This window comes from Molothrus ater, chromosome 3 (assembly GCF_012460135.2).
Source record: "Molothrus ater isolate BHLD 08-10-18 breed brown headed cowbird chromosome 3, BPBGC_Mater_1.1, whole genome shotgun sequence".
NCBI lineage: Eukaryota > Metazoa > Chordata > Aves > Passeriformes > Icteridae > Molothrus > Molothrus ater.
In genome coordinates, this window is record NC_050480.2 from 83,460,873 (window position 1) to 83,479,911 (window position 19,039).

The 19,039-nt window shown below is 37.8% G+C and overlaps 1 protein-coding gene across 5 annotated transcripts in view; it reads left to right on the top strand.

The window, feature by feature from the left end:
* SH3YL1 (SH3 and SYLF domain containing 1) overlaps positions 1-13,476 on the top strand; it is a 44,274-nt gene extending 30,798 nt beyond the window's left edge. For all 5 annotated transcript variants that reach the window (XM_054514156.1, XM_036379725.2, XM_036379726.2 and 2 more), the window contains one exon: positions 12,879-13,476. In XM_054514156.1, the coding sequence (XP_054370131.1) occupies positions 12,879-13,078 (200 nt within the window). In that variant the 3' untranslated portion in view covers positions 13,079-13,476. The remainder of the gene's footprint in view (positions 1-12,878) is intronic.
* Positions 13,477-19,039: the final 5,563 nt, after the last annotated feature.

A 19,039-nucleotide genomic window follows, 5' to 3' on the forward strand; every position in this document is an offset into this window, starting at 1 on the left:
GCAAAATTGAGGGTCTTGTACCTTATATGGAACTTCTGTGGCTAACCTTGCCTTGAATAGTTTTTTTCAGCCACTGTTTCCTTGTTAATGGAGAATGTAGTTATTAAGTTATTCTGAAAATCAAGTGGAGGGCTTTGTAACACTGGAAACCTGGACAAAGTACCCAGCTAAAGTAAAATATAACATTTAGTACTGCAACTAAATCAGAAAATAGGGTCTGCTGAGGCAGTCCTCATGGAAGTGGAAGAGTCCTTAACATCTCGTTTTGCTTTCCTTTCAAGAACTTGGGTGTACATTTAGTACTGAAACATATTAAAGAGAGTAGTTCCTGGAATGATACAGGCCTTCCTTGATATTATCGATGTACCTTGAATACATTTTCTAGGTTACTGGAAAAAGGAAAACATTGTACACCTTTTTAAAAAGACTGGAAAGGAGTGCCCCAGGAACTACACTGCAAGCTTCACCTCTGAGCCTGGGAAAGTCATGGAACAGATCCTCCTACAAGCTATACTAAAGTACAGGGAGTCAGGGGGGTGATTGGAGACAGCCAGCACAGCTTCACCAGAGGCAAGTCCTGCCTGGCCAACTCAATCAACTTCCATGATGGAGTGGACAAGGGAAGAGTTACAGATGCTATTTATCTGGATTTCAGGTCCCTTCCAAGCCAAGCCATTCTTTGATTTTGAAATTGCCTTAAATCCATAGCTGCTGTAACAAAACAGCCTGCAGGTGTTCTAGGTATAGACCAATTCTTTGCCTATAAGCAAATGTAGAATAGAGTAATGCAACTTATGCCTCCTATCCTTCCTCAGATCAGGTTTGTTTAACTGGGCACAAATAGGCATTTGTGGGGCATTTAAAGAGTGGTTTTACCCCAGTGACAGTGAAGCTCACTTAATGCAAAAAAAACCACCCTCATTTTCTTAGTCATGAACAACTGATTACTTGCAGGCTTCAATACTGAATTTAAATACTTGAGTGTCTTATAAGCTTTTATTCAGAAAGTAGAAAGAGACAGGTGATTTTGTTTACGTGCCCAAAACAAGCCAGAATTATTGGCAAAGAAACAGCTAAGCAAGATATTATTTGTTCTGCGAGTGATTTGCTGAATATCATGTCTCCTGACTTTTGATCAGATGAGCATTATTGGAGATTATTTGGATCAATGGTGGCATATGACATACTTGAGGTATCTGTACAGAATATATCTGATTATAGCAGATTAGTACCTGTAGATATAAAATGTCAAATCTACTGTGCATATTTAGGCCTTCCCAAACATCTGTTCAGTGAGATCTGAGGTTGTTGTTTTGTATATGCAGAGGGTTTTTTGAGGTGAGTCTACATTTAAAAAACAAATAAAAGGCCATTAAGGAAATTAGTAGTTTAATGTGAATAGGACATTTGAGATTTCATTTTTAAGACTTGGTTGAACAAACACTTGATTTGTTATTTGTCCGGAAACAACTAAAATTAAATTTGTAAGTAAGTATACATCTGTTCTGCTCTAGAAGCTGAAATAAACCCCTTTTTTTCTTAAGCTAAAAGCTGAGAGGTGAGAGCTAAGAATATGGAAAATGAGCACATTGGGTAGAGAAAGGAGCTCATCTGTATACTGGTGTGATTCAAGAACTGAAATTATTTTTATGACTTTTAGTATTTAGGGTACAGTTAGGCTACTATTTTTCTTTCTAAATGGGAGACTGAAGACTTTTTCTAAGACTTTCTAAATGGGAGACTGAAGACTTTTTCTAAGTAGCCATTAGAATGCATAATATTTTGTTGCCATATAGGAGTTGAAAAGTTAATATCTGCAGGGTCACAGTGTATAATACACGACTATATGGTTCTTCTTTAGTCCGTTTTCCCCAGTCCTCTCTGGCTGATGCTTTGTCATGTCACAATAGAAGAAAGCCATAAAATCTTTTAATTTACTGACCTCTATTCTCTGTGTAGTAATTTGTATGGCACTTTCTTTCATCCTTTCTCTGACTTTCTTTACTTCATTTCCTTCATAAGTTTTTAAACAGATCATTTGCCACTTTCCCAAGATGCTGCTCTTTTAGGCCTATTCAGGCCTTTAGACATAGTGAAAGATAAAGCCTCAGAATGAACATTTCCCAATAAGGGCCCAATAAGTGAATGTCAACATTGTAATGTGTTTTGTTTCTGCTTATCATGACCCTGTAACTTAGATAATGCAGTAATTTGACTTAACTTTTGTTCATCCTATCTGTGAATGTGAATTCAACATCACCTTTGTGGCTCTGAGGTGCAACTTTGAGCCAAAGCTGACATTACCTAAATTTGTTGGAAACCACTTACACATGTAAAGCCTTGCAATTCAGACATCATCAGCACATGGACTATTATTTGCATTAAACTTCTTCAATCATAAAATATTAAAAAGTATACATATTCAGTGAGCTATACTTCATGATGTCTTAATCTCCAAGATGCCAATTTTCGAAAAGTCATATGGAATGAGATACTGCCTTTGTCATGTTCTCATCATTGTATGTGGTCATAAAGGGACATTTTTAGGTAGTACTGTTTAAATGTTTCATGACTTTGGAATTTTTCTTTCTTTGTTCACATTCCAGGAAGTAAATGACCCAGTCCTTTTTCATAAAAGTATTCTGTAATATATGCCAAAGGTTTTTAAATTTGAGAAGATATTCAAAATGGTAGTCACACCCATTTCAAACTATGTATTTTCTATGTAAATAACAGAATACTATTTTCAGTTGCAGTTTTCATCATTTTGATTGCTTTCTAAAGTCATAAGTGGAAAAATTAGTTGTAAAAGAGATTAATTTTTTATATGTGCATGCAGTAATAAATGTACAATTCTGTACTTTTTAACTTATATTTCTTTACATATGAGAGTATCTTTTTCAGTGTTTTCAGAGTTATTCTGTGAAAATTTGACTGTTATAACGTTAATGAAATTGTTTCCATTGCTTTGTTTCTAAGGAGAGAAGTTCAGTTGCATGCATGTATTCTTTCAGATACTGACACAACTTTGCTTTCAGATTATCAACAGATGTAGATTGGTTTTAGAATATCCACAAAGTATCTTCCGTTTTTTCTATGTTATAACTCAGAGTGTGGCTTATCAGATTTATGATGATCATGACTACTATAATTCACATATTTTGAATTTAAAACTAGTATTCTTTCCTGTTTTAAAATTTTTTAAAGCAATTACAAAATGTCATAGTGAGATAAGGTGTGCTATCCTTAGCATTAAAGGACTGAAAAGCTTTCAGGAAACAGATATGTTAGAATAATTAGTGGTTTCCTTTAAAACCCAGCACTAAGCCTTACATCTTTCTGCCACACCTCCTTCACACTTCCCCTTCCAATGTTTCTTTGACTGTCCCTGATGCAAGTCACCTAAGAAATCAAATCTCATTTTTAGCTGCTCTTCTACATAATAGTTCAGAAATAGACTTCAAATATAAAGAAAACCAAGGGGGTAAGTTTAGATACAGTAAAAGGTAGATACTCCCTAGTATGACTGATCATATGCAGCCAAGATGTTGGATTTGTCTCATTCTTGAAAAAGGTACTGTGTCACTGAGGCTTTGGTAGTTTCAGTCCAGTTTCTCTCTCTGTATCACTGGTCTTTGACTTCAACCTGATTAATGCTGTACTGAAGTATATTCTAAATTAATATCGACAGGTCAGTTTTAGGCTTGTTTCCTTAGTGTCTTTGAAACAGCTGCACCATTTACATCATGTACTAGTATTTCTTATGGCCAGGAAACAGATCAAGGCACTAATCACAAAGTCATCTTTATCTTCCCTCTTAACTTTGCATCCCTCTAGTCTTCTGTTTGCTAGCTGCTTTTTTTTGTTTTGTTTTTTTTTTTTTTCCTTTTTGTTACCTCAAAGTAGGTTCCATTATTGTACAAATAGACTTCTCTACTTTGAAAACCCACTAATATTAAAGCAGTTTATGGAACCAATGACTTTTTGTTCAATTGATGACTGTCAAACTAGTGAGTATTACCTGTATTCAGTACTGTATTATGTTGAGTTCTACTTTGGCTCTGGGTTTAGGGTTCTGGGATTTAGAATACATCCATTAATTTTCAAAATATCTATATATATTTAAGTTTCTTTAAGTTATGTACACATTCCCTTAATTTCTTGATCTTTGTTATTAGTTTCTGTAACTGCATTAAGATTCTTCTCAATGGATTTGACCCCTTAGCTCTGTGTTGTCTAGCTTTATCACATATTTTACTCTCAGCTCAACCTTCACCTACAAGAGTGGCTCTGCTACATCACTAATACTTCTCCTGTTCTTGTACTTCACCTTTCTGTGGCTTCCAGTTCCTGCAGTGTTCTCTGCTCTCCTTTCCCTTCCATTTTTCATTTGCTGATTTCTTCATTCATGGTTATCTCCTCATTAGAAGAAACTGTTCGACAGTCTCATGTGCAGATTCATCACAAATTTTTTTTAATTACAATTTTCACATTCATATGAAAACCCCATGATCTCCAAAAAGTAAGTTCTCTGTTCCTTCTGTTCCTTCACCCTCCCATTTAAAGAACTCTTTGTTTAATGGTAATGTGAAAGGTCAGTTACTACAGGCCTTTTACCTAATGATAATATTCTGTTTATTCATTTGCAAGAATAGGTTAATCTGAATAGATGTGGAGAAGTTCAGTAAGTGAATGAGTGGAGTAAAGAGTCTCTGAGATGTAAGATAATAAGATGGTAACTATCTTATTTTTAGTGTAACAGTCTGAAGGTGTGAAAAAATGGGTTTGGACTATAAAAGTATAAGTCAAGCATATAATTGTCAAGAAGGGTTTCAACCAAAGGCCAATATTGAACAAAAAGAAAAAAAAGAAAAAAAAAAGTATGCCAGTACTGAATTACTTGGAGCTAGACATTAAGAAAGTTATCTTGGCAACCAAGGGAATACAGCTGTGAAATAACTTTCCCAGATGACTAATGGGGTAAAAAGAGAAGTGGCAAAAAAGGCAGTTTATTGTCTGGCCACATATCAGACTGACCTAGTTCTGAGAGAATGTGCTTCATTCAGTTATGAGCTGCTGGTCTCACCTGTATGGAGGCCTTGCATTACTAGACCGTGCTTCAGGTCCTAGCCAGTGTCTGTCCCCTTTTACCAGTTCATACTGTTTGTCTTTCAGGAGGACACTGATGCAGATAAGATGACTTTACTCAGTTCATATCTTCTCTAAGCTTGAGAGCTCTCCCCCATGCAGAAGATTCTCATTGCTTTATCTCCCCTCTCTCTCTCTCTGTCTGTCCCAGGTATCCATCTGATCTAGTTGCTTCTTTTTAACCCTCCTCAAGCTCACAATATCTCTTTGCAGTAATATCATCTCATCCTTCATCTTATGAAGTCCAAGGCTGATCATATTGCTGTTATCTAATCTTTTTTCTTGTTTTGGACTTCTTCAGAAGCTTCACCTTCTTTATAAGAGTTTCCCTTGCTCCCTGTTCAAGCCATTGGCTCTATCTATGCTGATAAATTAGTCTTTGCTAATTTATGCCAATGTGATTTGGCACTGGAACCTGGACTCTCATTTGGAGACATCAAGTTCAATAACATGAAAAGGAGCCATTCAGTGACATAAATGTAACTGTTTCTTCCAAGTCTCTGCTGACCTGTGTACAACCACGTATTAAAAATTGCATTCCATCCTTTTGTATGTAACCTGTTAGATTAATATTCACCTTCTGTTTTCTTTGGTAATACTTGAGATCCCTGAATTCTATTGCTGGGCTATGTCTGTAATCACCTTTACATTTATATTTTGGGTGTCTCACTGAGAAGTCTTCCTTATTCAGCCCTCTATTTTTCTGCTAAGTTTTCCCAGCTAGCTGTTCTTTGTTGCTTTTAATTTGCTAGATAATATTTTCTGCAAATAACTATTTCTGTTTCTCCTTTACTTAGATATTCTTTTGTTAACTAATTAAGAATTCAAGATAAAAATTGTCAAATAGAATCTTAAACTTCATCTTAGCAATCACTGCAGAGCTCATGTGTTCTTCAACTTGAATTTTTTTAGAAGTTCTCACTTTCACTAAAGGAGCAATGAGACCTATAGTTGTTCTCTGGGTACTACTTTAAAGATGCAACCTTTTCTTTCTGTCTCTGCTTTCGTCCATGTTTTCGTCCTGTTATGATTCAATTGTTGCAACATCCTTTTCTCTGACCTTTGCAAATTCAATATTTCTTTGCTCTCGATTCAGTTCTTGCTTCAAAGTTAATTTCCTGCCCTATCATTTTGTCCATCTTTTACATTCCCCCACTGGCTCTCATGTTAAGTATGTCTTTGAGCTCAGACAGAACCTCTGACAGATCTAGCTTTCATCTCAATCTTGTTAGTATCACAGATTTAACTTAGTGGTTCACCTACCTACTTCAAAGTTGAACTTTAACCATTTCTCTGCCTGCCTTAGTCATCATCAGGGCCCAATGCTGCTGCATTTCTCAAGAAATGCAGATCTTTAGAAATTTAGATCTTTAGTCTCTCCTTCTCATTTGTCCTGCAAAGAGCCAGTGTTACCTTTTAGTTTTTACATCTAGCTCTGTCAGTTGAGGAACACAGCAAATGCTGACATACCTGTAAGATAATACTTACTCTTGTAATTTACTGCCTCATCTCATTTCTCATATTGCTCATCCACCAATAAATCTTTCTCTTCAGCCCTTTATTTTACTAAACTCCGATCTAAGAGTTGCTCTGTCAGTCCTAGGCTAAACTTGTTTGTGTGCCAGTGCAGCTCCTTACAACACACTGATCCAAATGTTGACAAGTAGGCCTTACCAGGAGGTCACATTCTCAGAGAAATGGGGGTCCCTACTAGGTGTGCTCCATGCTGGCACTCCCCTAGCTGGATACAGGCTAGTCAGTGTCTGTTAAGAAGTCTACTCTGTCTGGCCTGACCATCAGATGATGTTGACAGTGTGAGTTCCATTAGTATAAAATTGGGTTTTGATTACAGCTGTTCCAGTCCAAACACCCTACAATTACAAATTTTCGTGCTGCTTTTATACTTTCAGGTAACTTTATTTCAAAAGTCTCTTTGAAGTTTTTCACCAAATTGCAGAATGGATGAGGTTGAAAAAGGCCTCTAGATATTATCTAGTCCAACCCCCTTGCTCAAGCAGGATTGGGTACATATCTTTTGAATACCTCCAAAGACGAAAACTCTATCACCTCTCTAGGAAATCTGTTCAGTGTGTTTCAGTACATGCCCATTGCCTGTGTCACTGGGCATCACTGGCAAGAGCCTGGCTCCACCCTGTTTTTACTGTCCCTTTAGATATCTATAGACACTGATAAGCCTTTTCTTCCCTGGGCTCTCTCAGCCTTTCTGCATAGGAGAGATGCCCCAATGGCAGTTTCCATATGGCCCTTTGCTGGATTGTCTCCTGCATGCCCATGTTTCTCTTGTACTGAGAAGCTCAGAACTGGACTGCACTCCAGGTGTGGCCATGCCAGTGCTGAGTAAAGGAGATCACCTCCTTTGATCTGTTGTCAGTACTTTGCCTCATGCAGTTTATGATACAGTTTGCCTTATTTGCATGGGCTCATCTATAGCTGTTGAATTAAGCTAATGGTTGTCTTCCACTTTAACGTGTTTGGTTGAGGCCTGATAATAGTCTTCCTTTTTAATATGATATTTGGGTCAAACATCCTTCAGGCATGTAACCAATAAATGTACACACACAGTATTTACACTCACAGTGGTATCTTAGCAGGTGGTGGTGTTTAGACTATTTTCTAAGGTTGACATTAAAATTTCCTGTTAAGTCTTCATTGTTAATGGCTCCAACTACTGTTTTTTACTCAGATTTGCCATGGGCCCAGTAATTGACATAGTTCTTTATCCTACTTTGGATTCTTTTCTAACTCTGATTATAAACTCAGTACTAACCCTTTCCAAGAAAAAGCCCATAATGGGTAAAGAACTAATATTTGTCTGTTCACTGTTAGTAACATCTCTCATATTAAACCTATGAGCAATACCTGATCCTATCAATGCCTCTGAACAGTGTACTAGTATACTAAGCCTTTCTGATACTTGATATGTTTGTTTTCCAAAGCACAGATTTTTGCATCTGCCCAATCTGTTAGTTGTTTTCCATCATTAGGTCTGTTTGTTGGTTTTATCTTACTTCTGCACAAACAGGGTCCGTGTGGTTGCTTAGTTTGCTCGGCCTCCATTTAAGCAATAAGAATTCTATTACAGCTTGGACAGCTGACCCCAGCTGGGTAAAGGGATACCCCACAGGGTCATACTCAGTATATAAACCTGGGGGAAAGCTGCCTAGGGGGCCACTGCTTGGGAACAGGCTGAGCATAATTTGGTTAGTGGTGAGCAATTGCTGTTCTTTGCATTGCCTGCTTATCTTGGGTTTTATTTCTCTCTCTTCTTGTTATTTTCCTTCTCCTTACATTTTAATTTAAAAATAATATTTTATTTTCATTATTTTAATGTTCTTATCCCAACCCATGAGTCCATGAGTTTTCTTACTTTTAGCCTCCTGTTCTTTTTCACATCCCACTGAGGGGGCAGAGAGTGAAATTACTGACAAATTACACTCAAATTACTGACAATTAGTAAAATTTGCAAAGTGGATGCTTAGCAATCTCACCACTAACCTCAAGTACATGAAACTTATTTCGGTTTTATTGCTGTCTCCATGGCCAAAAGCAGCACATCTTCTACAAGATATTCAGCATCAGGCTGATGGCTGGGGGGTATATGTATCTATGCCAGTAAAATTAAATTTGGGGCCCACAGCTGAACTGTGTTCCAACTATTCTGTATTCCAACTTAGAGCTGGATTTTGAAAGTATCATAAGCTTAAGCCAAAATTATTACAAATGGCTTCTTCTCTAAAATCCAGTCTTGTAAACAGCCTATGGCTTTACTAATATTTTATAAGCTCACATTAGAATGTGAAACTAGTGGCTTCCATAGCTACTGGTGTGAAGGCATGGCCCCAAGCACTGTAACTCATTTACTTATGTGGTTGTGTTGTTAGAAACTGCCTTGACATTATTCTCACCTTGCACTTTCCCAAATAATTCCAAGATGTAGTTTAGTTGTTATTCCACTAAGAAACCAGTAGGCAGTTTGCATGTGGCTCATCTCTCTGGTCAGTGTTTATGGTATGTATGTGGCCAGTCTGTGCCAGCTGGATTTGTAGTCAAAAACTGGCACTCTTAACTGAGTCACAGAAGAGTAGGCAATGTATCTGTTCCATACCAACTTCATAGAAAATGCTTTTATTACCCAATAGATGGGCCATAATTAAAAATAGTTTTGTTGCTCTTTCATTCACTCTGGGGCTGTAATGTAGAACACCCAAGAGGCCATAAATTCACTCTACTTTAAACCCCACCAAGTCTTTTATCTGTAGCAGTGGTCCTTCACAAAATCTGCAAATCATTATGGTATGTACAGATAAATAAACTGGAAGAATATTGTGGTCAGAGAAGTTTGTCATCAAACACATGCCATACCTGTGTGTGCTGGAGTATTGAATATATATGCTAGCTACTAATTTGCCTTCAACCAAAATTTCTATATTTTCTGTTTTGACCACTGTGTTTCTGGAAGTGTGTATTCAAATAGCAATAAAAAATAAGGATTTTCCACAATGTAGTTTGTATTTCTTGCAGTGTGCATACTCATGAATCTCAATGATCTTAGTATCATATGCTGTATGTAGCACTGTAGCACCATCTTGTGTGAGCTGCAAATGTCATTTCTGTCTATGCATTCAGGGATCTTCATGTGGAATATAACAATTTTATTTAAAACCCTTCTGTGCAAAACTGAAATTGGAAAATGAGAACACAGAATAGATCCTCCTTATAATCTGTGTGGGGGATTTTGTAACAGTGCATTCATTTAAGGTACCTTATTGTTAGGATGATCCATATAAATATGAAGCATGAGATGCTGAACTCTTGAGGCAAGAAATATGCATTCTGTCTGCATTGTGCTACAAAACTACAGAATTTAAATCTTTATGAAAAGTAAAATGAAACAAAGCTATAGTATGAGAAAAGGCTGCTAGGGAAAATTAAGCAGAAATGGTTATGAAAGAGCTGACAGGAATAAAGCTGAAAAATGCTTTTAAATGATTGCAGGTAGCTAATGGGGCAAGGACATAGAACTGAGTGTTCATATTCAGCTGTAGTGCTTTGAGTTTTCTCTGTGTTTGGAAAGATGCACATGTATAGGGACAAAAAATGAGAAGAGAAACACATAAAACAGTTTTGTTCATATGACAGGGCAAACAGTAATTGGAGGCATGGTTGTGGTGCATTGAATACACTGCTACCCTTTAATATCTCACATAGGGATGTTTTTTCACCTTCTCAAGCTTCAATTTCTGTCACGTTTCCTTTCATTTTTCCTCCTACTTTTACAGAGCCAATTTCAGAATACTCAGCAGTTTGTATAAGAGGAATTATAGTCTTAGTGCAGGTTCAGCCACTTACCATTGCTGTGAGTCCAGCATATCATAGTGGTCTTGACAGCTCTTTTTCTTTTTGAGAATAAGATCTCACCTCAATTTTAGCACTTTCAGTCTTTTCTTTTGCTCTATCAAACATCTACTTTTTCCATATATATTTTGGGCAGTTTTAAGTATATAGTATCTCCAATTCTCTTTGAGTGATTATTCATTTACATGATAAAATCACATAGATTTAAGAACTCAAAGCATAGGAAATTTTTGTCTTCATTGTAGCATATAAATGCACTTAACCCATGTGTGCTACCTGAATGTGGCACAGGGGTAAAATACACCCCTTCTTCCTTTTTATATGGAACTGAGTCATAACTGTTTTCATGCCACAGCACCTAAAGAGTTCTGGGCCACAGTATTTTCTGACTATTCTTCAGTTAGTGCTAGGAGTAAAAAGTTGATGTTTTATTTCATACTTTTTCTATGATTTCCTCAATCAAAATATCTAGCTTCAAACTAAACTGTGCATGAGAGCACATCATATCATCCCAACTGCATCAACTGCTTGAATTTTTGATGGAAAATTGTGTAATTGCTGAATATTCAGTCCGTCAGGGTTTCAGATGTGACAGTAAAAGATATATTTAGAAAAGCTGTAATCTGTCTTTTTGGTAGGAGTAACTGGTGGAGATATGAACCTGATAAATTTGGTTTTATTTTCACAGTAAAAGAAACAGTGTTGTATGACTTTAGATCATGATTGTAGATATCAGGAGAGAGATACTGTGTGATCAAGAAAGATTGCACTTGACTTCTCTGCAATCAAATCTCTCCCAGCTCGTGGCTAAATAATTTTCTATTAGTCTTTGGTGATTGCTAAGAGTGCAGATCATGAAGAGAAAGCACTCACCTGTAGAATGAACATACATGTTGACAGATGTGGGGGGAAAAACCCTGTGCTCTTTGCGCATACATTTGTGGACCATTGTTCTTCTCTGTCCTCTTTGGCTACAGAGTTTGTGTTTGTGAGCCTTAGGGAAAAAATTTCTCCTCTTCCTTTTGAAATGATAAAAGCAACCAGAAGAAAAAAAATCTGTGGGTATCAGTTGCTGAAGACAGACTGCAAAAAAACAACAAAAAAAGTTGTGTCAATGCTTCTCTCACCGCACTTTCTAGCTCTCTGCTGGCAGTATGTAAACTAGTGAGAGGTTGGGTTTCCCCTTTTGCAACAGTTTTGACAGCAAGAAGGTGCAGCTAATTCTAAAAGCCTTTAATCTAGCATGCTTGAGCATTTATGCAGCCATCAGGTCCATATGAGCAACACACCCTGAAATCTCTCTATCTGACTGTGCAAACATTACTTCCTCTTAACTAATCTTCCATTGCACCTTCCATTTTTCACTTTTAGATTCACTCATGCAAGAGATTTAAGTGTTTTCTAAATCAACACTAATCTAAAGCAACTACCTCCTATATCTCAGACAGTTAAAGGAATTGAGAGAAAACATGTATTGTTAAATTGAAGATACTCAGATTTAAAATTCAGTGGTATTAAACATTGGCTAAATAATAAATATCGGCTAAAATTTTCTATAGGAATGGAGGGTGGATAATAGTATGCAAGATTTTGATAGTTTTAAAATTAGTTTAGAAGCCTCATGGCATGATTCCAACCCTAGCTGAGAACTGAAAGAGTTATATAAGAGACTGGTGCAAAGAGACTAAAAGCCATTTGTATATGTGGTCGAAAATACCCCCATACAAACCAAGTCACTTCCAGTACATCAAACCATAATCAGTTCTTTCCACTGGCACATTTTGTGTGTTTTGTTTAACATCTGAGAGACACCAAAATCCCAGACACTGCAAAACCTATGGAACAAGAAGGGAAATGCTGTGGATATTTTGTATTTTGCCATCCTAGATCCTGAGTTTTGATTAAATAATCAAATTTTCTCCTTTGAGTTTTGCACTTTCCATGAAGAAGCTGTCACAGAGAACACAAACCAAAACTCAAACCTGGGCAGTGGCTCTGATAGCAGCCATTCAGGAAACATTTGTGCTTTCCTCAACACACCACCTTTGTTCCCACTTTCTCTGACCATATGAGGCATACAGAAAACTGGCTGATCTTTACTTTTTATAGAGTATTATTTTATTAAATAGACTGCACTGATAGGCTGGAATTCAAATTTCACTTACCTAAGATTATAGTGGAAATGGAGAGGATTTTTCATCAGTGGTTTATATGTCCATATAGATTATTTTAGTGGTTTTGTCACCCTTTTCTACTGTCATTTAAGAATATTCTATTTAAGAATTTAGTGTGTGTGCTGACACTAGGAATTTCCTTTTAGTAATTTCCTTTTTATTTAATTTCTTTAATTTCAGATAACTCTGGGAGTGATCCAGTTGAAGTGACAGCACTTTATTCATTTGAAGGACAACAGCCAGGTGACTTGACTTTCAAAGCTGGAGACAGAATCACAGTGACAACTAAAACAAATTCCCAGTTTGATTGGTGGGAAGGAACAATAGGAGGAAAAACTGGCATCTTTCCAGCCAATTATGTTGCCATAAGTAACAACTAAATTTGTACAGAATAAAATGTTGAGGCAGTAATATATTTACACTGAAAAATATATTTTAACTTTTCATATTTTATTAAAATGAGATTTTAGATCAATACTATTCTAACAAAAAAGATTAAATGCTTTATATGAGCACAACTTCCCCCTACATTTATTTCTTAAGTAAACAGTAGGTGATAGTCAATTTATGAGAGTTTTATTTTTGAGTAAGTTGCCCCAAAAACTAATCCAATTTATGTATAATTTCAATTCTGTCTTGCTATATGGATTAATTTTCTACCTGAGGGAAAAATTGGAAACAGTTTAGAATTAGATATGCTGGGAAAAAAAAGTTTATTTCTATTAAATTGTAATTTATGGTCTCTTTCCTTAATAAATGCTCTTAAAATTGCTTCAAACCATGTCTGAGTTCTTTACTTAGTAAATACAGGTGTTTTTCCACAGGTATGGCAGTTAAAAGTGACTTCCTACTTGGTTTTAAAAATCACTCTAGATATTGCAGTTTTTTAGAAACTACTTTAGCTCTGGTCTCTAATTTTTCTTATTGTTAGGCACACAAAGACTTTTTTGAAAACAACTCTGTGACAGTTAAGCAGTTCAGCTTCTTTGATAGCTTATTGGGCTCACCTTTGGAGAATTTGAGCACTTCTGAAAGTTTGTTTGGTAAAATGCATGAATAATACCTCAGAAAACACAGAGGCTTATCCTTGATTCCTGTAGGAACTTGTTCCACAGATCTCTCTCTCCACAAGATAGAGAAATTTCTTGTTCACAGGTGAGCTTCAATTCTTCCTGCTTCTTCCAATTTAAAACTTTTTGAATGTTTAATCTCTAAAGAGCAACACAAAGTAAACTACAGAGTAAATAGAGTATATTTATAATAATAAGATAGAGAAGATATTTCTGTAGGATAGATAGTAATGTATAGCACTATACTATGTATCTCATACTATGAGATAGTATGATTCTCAGATTTCAAATTTGTTTTGAGTATATGTTGAAAATTGCAATGCCCGCTGTTTTCAATTACCATCTGTATGGCAGATTACCTCTGTCAAGTGGGCAGTGTGCCTTATCTCCCTCTTTGAGTGACCACAATCACACCTCCCTTGGGAGGGGACATCTACTGAAAACAGACTATTGAATGTCACTGCATGACTGACAAGAACTATGACATCCCATTGTGAGATGCTCTGCCCAGAGGGGGGAGCCAAGCATTCCTACCCAGATATAATCCAGAAGTTTTTGAAACACCAGCACAGTTTTCTGCACAGGATTCCCCAGAGGAACAGCAGCTGTCTCTTCTTCCACTGCATTTTCAGAGGAAGAATACATCCTTCTCTACAGGACCCCCTGCTCCAACAGAACCACACCTGACACTTCAGGAGGACTGCAGCCACATTTCCAATTGGACTGCTACCAACACCCTGACCCACAGGGTGTCAGGTTGGGTTCTGACTCTGTCAGGGTTGATCTAGTGTACTGCATTGTTTATTTTATCCTTTTATTTTTTTTCCTTCCCTATTAAAGTACTGCTATTTCCTGCTCCCATATTTTTGCCTGAGAGCCCCTTAATTTAAAATTTATAGCAATTCGGAGGGGTGGGGAGGGTTAACATTCTCCATTTCAGGGGAGGCTCCTGCCTTCCTTAACAGACTCCTGTCTTTCCAAACCAAGACATTATATTTGTAAATCCACTTCATTGTAAGATACATGTGCTGCCTTTAAAATTGATGTAACAAATCAGAGCAGAGGTGAGAATGTGACTTGAAGTTTTTTAGAACCAGTTTAGTTCCCTTACCAGTGCTGAATCTGGTGGATTTGCCTCTTACTTGGAGTTAATGCCAGGATGATAATTATGCTCCATCGGTCTCAGCTTTTCCCCACTTGAAAATGTCCTTGTTTCTTCTATGAGGACCAGAAATTTAGTATGTGTGACCTTTCCAGCAACCAAATTATAGTTGCTCTGTTATGATCCACTAAACTATCAGGTAATCTTTACCTTTAAGTTATCCCATCAGAATGGTAAGGCTAAGCCTAGTGTAGATGAAGACTTTACATTATTTATTTTTACTCATTGGCAAAAGTTTTTGGATTTCTTTCAGACTGGGCCAAAATACATTTTGATAAACAAACTCAAAATGACACTGAAGAGACTGAAACCATAAAAAAAAGCATTTACAAACTTTCAGTGAAAATCCTTTATATGCTTTGCCTCATAATTTGGAAAAAATCTGTCTTCAAATAGATACCACCATCAAACAGATCCATACTGCTTGCACATATTTTTCAGTAAATATTTTCCAGCTAGTGGGAAAGAGTTATGCAGCTTCATATAGCTGCAGTGGAAATATATGCTGCCAATATGTGCCTTTAGAAGGACTGATGTAGCATCTGCCAATTTCAGGTGAGAAAGCAGGTTCTGTGCTCACCTATCTTTGACAGACTGTATCTATTGCTTCTTAAGCCAGAAAACACCAAATAAGCCACCATCAGGACTCAGTGAACAGGATTTATAATAGTGTGATAGTCCCAGAAGCTAGATATTGTCACATATTCACAAAGAATAACTCCTCCTCCTGTTGCTGCTCTTCAGTTATACAGTATAAGCTGAAGCATCCACCAGCAGAATTTTGCTGTAATACTTCATTAGTCATTTCCAGAATGCTGGCTGCTTTTTCAGCCAGTGAACTTGCCTTTATGTAGAGTTGTTAAAGCTTCTTAACTCATCTCAAGTGTCTTCTTTCATGAAACTGTCAGAATTTATGAACTTGCACAGCAAAATCCTTCTATTGTTTATGTAAATTCAGTTTCTTGGATTCTCTTAGCTGAATTTGGGGAAAAATGAGGATTGTCTAATCTCAGTGTTCATGATAGTCTGTAGACTCTGCAGGATATCACTGATTAATTACTAAATCCAAGCTGCAAGGGGAAATATTAAATGGAAAGGATATCTTATGACTGGAATGTATCTTACTTCATTTGAATGTAATGTAGAAAAGATTCAGCAAATTAGCCTAATGCAAGGAAAGTCACTGGTTGTCAAAAACAGACCTTGAATCACTACAGAACTCTACTGCCTGATTCCAAATGTCATTGACACAGGCTGGATCAGTTCACATCAGTGGGCTTAGGCTAATTCCAAAAGTACTTTTTCAGTAAAAACACTCTACAGTAAAAGGCAGTCTGCACATTTCTGTAAACTAAGAGCTCTGTAAGGAACAGTGGTTGTAGCTCAGGTTCTCTGCAGTATGTCTTGGAACAAAAACCTAGAGATACAGAGTCATCCATGAGACACGTGATCTGGTAAGAGAGGTTTTCCATGAAAATCCATGTCTGTATGTCTGTGTTCCTTTGCTACAGGATGCCTGACCAGATCCAGAAGAAAGGTAGTGAAGAAGATGGTGCCTCTGGCACAATGTATTTAATGAATTATGAGGTGCCTGGTATCCAGCTGTTAGTGGGAGTTGGGAGGATAAATGTCTGCAGCACCAAATCAGTGGGAATCTGTAATGGAAGAGAAAAAATCAGGTATGGAACCATGGGATTCCTTGAAGGGGATACTTAGTAAAGGGCAAAGATTACAGGGGAAGTGCTGCTGTGTGTTGAGCAGGTTCAATAAGCAGTTTTATAAGCAGTTACCTTTGGGATTTAAAACAACTATTTTTATTGTTGAAACAGTTAATCAGACAGCAGTAATTTCTATACATACAGTACAGGTACTTTCCATATTTATTTTGTGATTATATTTATATATGGCAGCTCAGTTTCCTGCCAGTCCTCATGGGCTTTATTTTGAGCAAGGTGATTCCTGAAGGGTCATAGTTAGGACTGTGCTCTGCATTCAACACAAAAACTGTGTAACTATTGTCAGAAGTTCTTTCTTCCACATCCATTTTAATTAATGCATCCGCTTTAATTAACTATCTAATATAGTATTTATGGCTTCAGAGATTTAAAAAAATTGTTTTGAAAGTCTTTTTCAGTTTATTGAGAACTGGCTAAACAGCAAATCCCAAAGGGTTGTAATGAGTGGCATGGGGTATAGTTGGAGGCCTGTCACTAGTGTTGTCCCCTAAGCTTCAATACTGAGCTCAGAATCTTTTAGTTTACCTAAACTTCTTTGTTACTAACTTGGGTGAAGGGGCAGATGCATCCTCAGCAAAATCACTGACAACACAAATCTATGAGGTGTGAGTGGAACCCAGAGGGCTGTGCAGCCCTTCAGAAGGACCTTGATGGGTTGGAGAGATGAGCAGAGAAGAACTGTGAAATTCAGCAAAGGCAAGTGCAGTGTCCTGTACCTGGGGAGGAACAACCCCATGCACCAGCACAGGCTGGGGTCTGATCTGCTGGGAAGCAGCTCTGTGGAGAAGGACCTGGGGGTCCTGGTGGCCAACAAGCTGCTCACGAGCCAGTGGTGTGTCCTTGTGGCCAAGAAGGCTGAAGGTGTCCTGGGGTGCACTGGGAAGAGCATTGCCAGCGGGTCACAGGAGGTGATCCTGTCCTTCTACTCAGCCCTGGTGAGGCACATCTGGAGTGCTGTGTCCAGTTCTGGGCTCCTCAGGACAAGAGAGATGTGGAGCACCTGGCGTGGGTCCCATGGAGGGCTACAAAGATGATTAAGGGACTGGAACATCTCTTTTATGAGGAAAGACTGAGGAGCTGGGCCTGTTCAGCCTCCAGAAGAGATGACTGAGATGGGACCTCATCAATGTCTGTCACTATCTGAAAGGAGGGTGTCAGAGGATGTTTCCAGGCTCTGGTCAGGGGTGCCCAGCAATAGGACAAGAGGCAGAAACTGATGCACAGGAGTTCCACCTGAACATGAGGAAGAGCTTCTTTACTGTGTGGGTGACTGAGCACTGCATCAGACTGCCCAGAGAGGCTGTGGAATCCTGTGTAATATGTTCTAGGATGACCCTGCTTGAGTAGGGAACTTGTACCTGATCACAGAATCACAGAATCAGTTTAGTTGGAAGGGACCCACAAAGATCATCGTGTGATGTCACCCTGGGTTTTTAAGATTTTCTAAGCCTTCTGATGTTGACATTCTTGTAGTGAATTTTCTCACACACTTTCTGTAAATAACTCATTGTTTTGCATTCCTTTATGGAGGAGGAGAGAGTTGATGGACTGTTGGTTTAACCAGTGGCATTGGAGAGGTGCCACTGTCACCCTCCAATCCACTGTCACTTTTGGAAAACTATAAATGTTGGAGTCAGAAAATAAACGGCCCTTTTTTCTCTTTCACCTTGAGAACGGTGTGAGCGTGTGTTCTTTTGTGTCCTATAGCGACAGTGTACAACTCCTGTCCCTGCACAGCACCATCCCCAAGAGTGCCCAAGAGCACTGTCCAAACTCTGTTCAAGCTTCTTGAGCTCTGTCAGGCTTGCTGCTGTGAACACTTCCCTGGGGAGCCTGTTCCAGTGCCCAACCACCCTCTCGGTGAAGAATAGTTTTCTAATATTCAACGTTAACTTCCTCTGACACAACTTCAGGCCATTCCCTTGGGTCCTGTCACTGGTCACCACAGAAAGAGATCAGGGTCTGCCCCTCCTCCTCCCCTCATGAGGAAGTCATAGACTCCAATGAGGTCTCTCCTCTGTCTGCTGTTTTCCAGACTGAAGAGAGGACCCACTGTGGTTCCTTCCTACCTCACCCAGTCTGTGATTCTGTGATCCCTAACATACCTTTGGCAGCTTACATAATTTTATTCCTTTATGTTTGTTTGTGATACTTTAAATATGTGGCCATAGACAGTGTTCAGATTCTATTCTTTATGACACATTTTAAAAAATCTTTTCCTTTAGTAGTACTTTAGCTTTAACTCATGATTTTAAAAGTTACTTTGGTAATAGGTATAACTGGAAAACTTTTCACCTCCATTTGTTACTTTTTTTTCTTGGATGCCATTGCAGACCTAAAAATATTTCTGTTATGTGCAGGTGTAAAGTTCCA